Source organism: Gavialis gangeticus, unplaced genomic scaffold (genome assembly GCF_001723915.1).
Source record: "Gavialis gangeticus isolate Ggan-Ray unplaced genomic scaffold, GavGan_comp1, whole genome shotgun sequence".
Taxonomy (NCBI): domain Eukaryota; kingdom Metazoa; phylum Chordata; order Crocodylia; family Gavialidae; genus Gavialis; species Gavialis gangeticus.
In genome coordinates this window covers 100,680,632-100,687,646 of record NW_017728992.1, presented here as the reverse complement: position 1 = coordinate 100,687,646, position 7,015 = coordinate 100,680,632, and the positions used below count along the sequence as shown (strand labels likewise).

The window sequence follows — 7,015 nt, the reverse complement described above, 5'->3', positions numbered from 1 at the left end:
GAGGTCTCCTTCAGCACTGAATTGATGAAGTCCTTGTCACTTCCTCTTTTGCCTGCTCTGAGGGACACATAAGGAGGCACTGCTTGCGCTGCAGTTCCCCGCCTGGCTATTACTGAAAAGAATCTGCAAGCTGCCATCTCCACAGCGGCCAAACCAGGACCTGAGTGGAAGCCCCAACAGTAAGCAGTCCTTTCTGGACCAATCTTTCCCAGGTGCAGGCGGTGACAGTGCTCTGGTATTGTAATGTCCTCAGGCCATTTCCCTAGGTCTCTTAATCTGCTGCCTTTCTCTTGCTGCCTTTTATTAAGCCAGTCCTATGATTCATGTGAAATATGACTCCTGAACATCCAGGGCCAGCAATGTTGCGTTATAAATAAACTAGCTTTTCCTCACCCCCCATTCCCTCCAAAAATGCTGCTCTGGCAGAGAAGCATCTCGGAACGGGTGAACTTGGCATCTTAGTGAGAGGCAGATGGAAAAACAAGTTGGTGCTTTGGGAGATGGAAAAGAGGGAAGGTGTAGGGGAAGAGAAGACGAATCCTGAGAGAGTGAAACATGTGGCTCTTGCAAGCCGGGGAAGAATATGTGAGGAGGGGGGAGCCCCTGCATGACGGCTGTAGTTCTGAAACCTTCCTGTGTGGCGCTTCTATGGGAATAAAGTATCTGTTCTCTTCAAGCTGAAATTTCTAGTCTTAGCTTGGATAACATGATTTTTTTCCTATGCTTTATCAGAGGCTCTTGCCTATCAAGTAAAGCCTCTACATGTTGCATAGTTACTGCTGCAGATCAGATTTTTTTTTCCTATGGTCAACTTTGCAGATAATGCCTAAGGGGAAAGAGTAGCACCTAAAGAAGAGCATCAACAAACAAAACAGTCTGAATGGTAACACTGATGCATAAACAACGTGCTCTCTCCTTTTTATATTTATGTCCACAAACATAAGCACTGCTATTTACCGCACAGGTCCATCTTGCCCAGTATCCTGTGTCACACTGTGGGAGAGGGCGGATGCTGACCAGGAGGGTGAACAGAGCATGACCAGGGTTTTTTCCACTGTTCCTCCCTCACTTGTAGCAGCCAACACTTGGGGTATAGGAAATTCAGTACCCCTGACGCTCCTCCTCAGTTGCTACTGATGCCAAAAATGTGTCCAGTCCCTTTTTGAATCTGGCTAAAGTGTCAGCTTCCACAACACCTGGTAGAAATGAGCTCCATACTTCAACACACTGTGTGAAAAAGAACTTGTTTTTGTTAGCTTTAAACTTACTACCTACTCGTTTCTGTTTGTGATCCCTCATTCTTGTATGGAGAGAGAGTAAATAAGGAATCCCTGTTTACTTTCTCTTTACCACTTAGTATTTTGTAAGCCCTTCTGTTCCCCCTCAAGCATTTTTCTAAGCTTAAAGAGGCCTAGCCTCTTTAGTCTCGTCTCCATATGGAAGCCAAGACTCCATGCCACTAATCATTTCTGTTGCCCTTTTCTGTACCTTCTCGAGCTCTATATCCTTTTTGAGGTGTACAGACCAGAACTGGGCACAAGATTCAAGTGGTGGATGCATCATGGATTTATAAAGGGCATAAAGATACATTCTATTTTGTTCACAATTCCCTTAATAATCCCTAACATTTCGTTTGCTTTTTTGGTGGCTGCAGAGCATTGTGCTATTTTTAGTGTGCTGGTTTTAGCAAGCTGTCCAAAATGACTCTTGGGTCTTTCTTGTGTTGCAACAGCTAATGGAGAGACCATCATGGTGTAGGTATAGTTTGTTATTTTTGTCTGTGTGCATCACTTCGCACTTATCTGCATCGAACTTCATCCACCATTTAGTTGCCCCATCTGCTCAATAGTGCTAGATCTTTCAGTAGTTTTTTTACGATCTGCCTGGTGGTCACCACTGTGAATACTTTTGTCATCCTCAAATTTGGGCACCTTGCTACTCACCCTTTTTCTAGATCGCTATGAATATGTTAAAGAGCACAGATCCCTGGGATCCCTGTTTGTTTCTTTCCATTCTGAAAACTAACCATTTATACTCTTCTTGCTTTCTATCCTTAAACCAATTTCTAATCCGTGAGTGAGCATTCCCTGTAATCTTATCTCACAAATACCTAACTTTTGGCAAGAGCTTCTGATGGGGAACAGTCAAAGGCTTTTTGGAAGTCCAAAATGTACTGTGTCAACTGGATCACCCTAATCTACCTGCTTACTGATGCTCTCAAAGACCTCTAGTAAGTTGGTGAGGCAAGATTTTTCTTTGACACAGCTACAAAGGAAGGTGAAATCAACGGCACAAGTACACAGAAGGCTGTAACCATGCAGTCACATGGTGTGCCCCCATGGCTGGGAACCCCGCCAATTGAAGGGGGCTTGTAGCCACAGGAGCTTGCTTCTTGCTGGTACAGGGGGAGCCTGGGATTGGGTTCCCCGACACTGCTAATAGGGCATGATGGGCTCTGATATGCGACCCCACAATTGCACCTCCTGCCATGCACATATGGCATGGCAGGAGGTGTGATCATGCAGATGGTACATTAGATTCCATCATGTCTTTACCTGCACATGTAGAGGGGCCCTTAAAACCTGCATTCATTTCTGGAAAGGGAACTTTTTGTTTCATGAAAGACCTGATGACAAAAATCATTCAGCTTCCTTGAAAGCTGTCATCCCTATGACCTTTGGCCCATGGTAGGCCAGGCATTGCTCACATGAGTCCTCTGCTCAGGATCTAATCTTGGGAGAAGCAAGAGAAACTGCTTCCTTAGCAGGTTCTACAGCCACCTCTGTCGGTCATTATCTGCAATGGCACCCCTTTCCTCAAGAAAATACATGAGAATTCGGCCAAATTATGGGAATGCACAACAAAACTGCCAAGTCTATGTGCCATGCATCCTATAGTTTTGTTCAATATGGGCTTGAGTTTGGAGGCCATTGCCCTCAAGAGTAGTCTTTGATTAGGCCCATACGTGTTAGCATTCTGTTCAACACTACCTGAAGAGTACATAACGTTTATGGACTTTGGCAGGATCACGAGGCATATTGCTTATTCTCCAGGTGAGATCTGGTTTTTTTGTTGGCCATCCATTTCCAATTTCCAGTTGAACCATCCCAAATCGTGGCTTTAGGAATGCCAAAACGACTGTGACAGCAGCCCAAGCCATTTCAAACTATCTCAAAGCTTGCCTTCAGTTGCTCACTTAACTTGTAAAAAAACTGTTACTTTTATAAAGGTTCTTCTATTATAGCTACCTCCTGGGAGTTTTACCTCCCTGATGTACTCAAATTCCATAATATTTTTTAGTGTCATATTCCCTTTAGTCTTGCTTCATGAATATTTGTTATTGACCATGCAGCAGTATCTCTGCCATCCATCTATTGCCAAATGATATCCATTATTCACAGAGTGTATTACTATTAACTTCTTCACCAAGGGATTAGCATGTGCATGTCTATACAATTTTAAACCAAAAAAAACCGCATTACCCTGCAGAGCAAAACTAAAAAGGAAAGTTTGTTTTTCAGGCCTGCAGCATGAACCATGTTGGCAGTCTGGAGTCCTACCTAAGTTACTGGGGCTCTATCTATGTACAGATGTCGCACTGTCTAGAAGTTTTTTAGGATCTGGGCCTGAATGTCAATGATGGCACGCATGCAGTTTTGGTAGTTTTGTGGTGGTGGTGTGGGTTGGGGCATTTGTGGGTTTGGCTTGTTTGGTGGGTGGCATTTAATTTCTTTTTTTTCCACTTACAATTCTTGCAGAAGAATCGAAAGCAGCAACAATTGTGAGAAGGAATTGGAAAGGGGAAACAAACAATAAAAAACCTTTACAACAAACAAGTGATAGCATTGAATAGGTTTTTTTACTTGCTGTTACTGGTAGAAAACAGCACTTAAAAAAAAACAAACAAACCTTTTTGTATGGTACATAATCTGAAATTATTATGAATGATATGGAATGGATTATTTCCCAAACTAAGTTATGTCAAACCTAAAATCATTTGTAAATCAGCACATTACCATACAAGACAAAGGCAAACAATCAACATTTCTGTTTTGGTACAGATTTCCTCTATCATTTTAGCCTGTATTTTTTTTTTTTTTTTTTTTTTTTTTTTTTTACAGGGGGGGGGGGGAGGAGGACATACTACCCTTTGGCCTAATGAAAATTATACGGATCAAGCTTTGTGCTTTGATATTTAGTATTAATATGGCTTTATATATGTTCTTAAGTGAACAGTGCAATATTTCCATCTTTTAAGTATTTATTCAACATTCAAACTATAGCTGAATGTTACTCCAAGTGAAAGGAGAAAGTCTCCAGCAATCAGATTTCATCCCCCAAAACTTCTGTAAACTGTTGATTAGGGCTGGGTAGCAACCCAGAAGACAAAAGACGACACAATGTTTCAAGTGCCTCTGAGGTCTACCCCTATCTCTTACTTGGTATCTTGCAATTGTGATTTGCTCTGTGTCCCTGAAAAACTGTAAAGCAACGTGAAACCCAGACTCCAAGGTAAAATGAAGTCTTACCATTATATTAGACATCTGCTTAATTTTAGGAAGGTGTCAACAGGAAAAACTCTTTAATGGAAAAATAATTTTGACTCTAAATATAGGGACCCTGGCAAGGTGGGAAGGACTAGTTTTGGACATGACAGCTATGCTTTGGTTTGTGGGCCTGTGTATGATGTACTGTCTTCTGCTCTAGAGCTAAACAAGCAAGGTATTGAAATACAAGATGTAAAAATGCTGCACCAGCTCATAACTTTCCAGTATTGCTTAAGAGATCAGAGCAAAATGGCAAAATCAAGGTTTATTGGTGAGGTGGCCCAGTGCCAAGTCCTTTCAGCAAGATGAGTCTTATGCCTCCAGTTCAGCAATGATGAAACTCATTGTGGAAGCACCATTCCATTCTCTGGTCCACAAAACTAGGAATATGCATATTATGTAAAAAGTAATTTAAAAATAGGCTCAACTGTAGATCTGAGACACTAATCAGTGACCCTTTAACACAGGACTGGGAAAAAGTAATGCCCAGCAAAAGCCCCATTTTTCCTAGGCTTCTTTCACGACCTTCTAGATATGACAGAAAGATCTGTCAAAAGTTTTCTTCACATGGGGATTAAGGGCAACAGGGTTAGAAAAAGACACTAGTTTAATTTTCCTGTCAAGACTTTTGACTTGGGCAATTGCTGGTAGAATGGAGAAAAATTAATAAACTGGATAAAACAAAGGGTAAAAGAAAGCAAAGATTGGTGTGTTTACATCTTTGGGTGTACCACTCCCATACCCTCTGTTCACAAGCCATTTCCATCCCACAAGCAAGCACTCCCACATGTATAGAGATAAGGCTGCAGTAGGAATTTCCTGGTTGAGATTTCTTTTAATATATTATTTGACCTTATCAGCATTTATATTTTAGGAATGTGGGGTTTGTCAAGTGAATCGGTATTGGAGAAGGTCAGACACATGTATAATTATATATAAAAATAATTTAATTCCTTAATACATGTCCTTAAGCATGTTAGCATAGCATATATAATGCTGGAGTGCCAGAGTGATTCTGTCCAGCTTTTCTGGTTTTCCAGCCAGAATCATGTAAGATGCAGGAAAGAAACTGTAAAATTCCAGTACTGAAATGTCTAAAAGGTACTAGACCATAAGTAACAATTTAAATGGCCACTGATTTTTATATTTTGTAGTCAATTCCATTTAAAAATCAAAACTTATTAACATGTGGTGTCTCTGCTATCAAAGCTTTAAGACACCACTTATACTGCTCAGCCCTACTCCTGATTTTTTTTAATTATTTTTTATATATAAAACACTGTTTAAGATTAGCACAATAAATGTGCTTATTAAGCACTCTAACATAGAGCACAGAAATACAACACTACAGAGTGCAAGTCTAGCCATCTCCACGGCAGGAAAAGTGCGAAGGTTAAAAATATGCATGTGGCTTAACACAAGATACTTCTGAAAAACATTACACGTACATCTCATACTAAATGCTTTCATCTTTTCACATACAAGACTAAAAATGTACAGTCAGCTGTTGACTTTCCTCTTGCTGTAGTAGTGTAGTCTTTAGAAAGGTAGAAGATGTTGAAAAACCAAAGATTAAAAAAAAGGAAGTGTCCAAAAATGATCCCATTTATCACTTTTCCAGTAGTTATGTTTTGAAGTAAACACAAAGTCACCTTGATCTTCAACATTAGTAACTGATAGCCTCTGAAATAGTCAAGCCAGCCACCTGGACCAAAACCAATCAGAGTCACACATACAAACACCCCACAGGAAAAAGTGCACTTTCAATACCTGATACAAAAATAGATTGGCACACTCTCTGACACAGTGAAGATATCTTTTTAAAAGCTTTTTCACAATGTTGTGAAGTCCTTTTGCAAGTTGGAGCAGGTCTGTAAAAAAAAGCACTACAAGAATGCACTCTACTATGCTTGCAGGGGGTATGTGTGATTTGTAGGAGGCAGGAATGGAATCTGCTGTCATTCTTGTTCTTGCATGATTGATGCGGGTAACTACATGTACAATCTTGGTCCCCACCGTTGCACCCTATTCCAGCATCAGTTTGTAATTATTCAACATGCACCTCATTCTTCACCTGCTCTGAGTAATTAAAGATACATAAGTTCATAAACATGAGTCTTAAGAACTTCTATGTAGTGTTCCAATACGTTGATGGGAAAAAACGTGTTGGAGAGAAGAAAATTTTGGTATCAAGTCCCATTTTTGCATTTCCAGTAGTATCTGCAACTCCACAGAGCTAAGTGGAAACAGTTTTAACTCCCCTTCCAGGAAGGGTAGCCTATGCTAGGAGTTTTGTATCAAACGTCTATAATGTGGCATCACTTCGTGTTCAGGGAGATGGAGAGCAAATTCCAAGGCCACTAACACTGGGAATTCAAAGGCTATCAGTTCTCGCCTGTTCAGCCGGAACTTCTCTTCCAGTTTCTGTAATGCAGTAGAATTAAAAAAAAAAAAAAAAAAAAAAAAAA

At 40.5% G+C, this 7,015-nt stretch overlaps 1 protein-coding gene across 1 annotated transcript in view; it reads right to left on the bottom strand.

Annotated features, from left to right (window-relative positions):
• Nucleotides 1–3,843: 3,843 nt before the first annotated feature.
• Nucleotides 3,844–7,015, bottom strand: part of CABLES1 (Cdk5 and Abl enzyme substrate 1) — a gene marked incomplete at its 5' end in the record, with an annotated part of 168,875 nt that continues 165,703 nt past the window's right edge. Inside the window, one exon of the mRNA XM_019526249.1 lies at nt 3,844–6,859. Coding sequence (XP_019381794.1) covers nt 6,831–6,859 — 29 coding nt within the window. The remainder of the gene's footprint in view (nt 6,860–7,015) is intronic.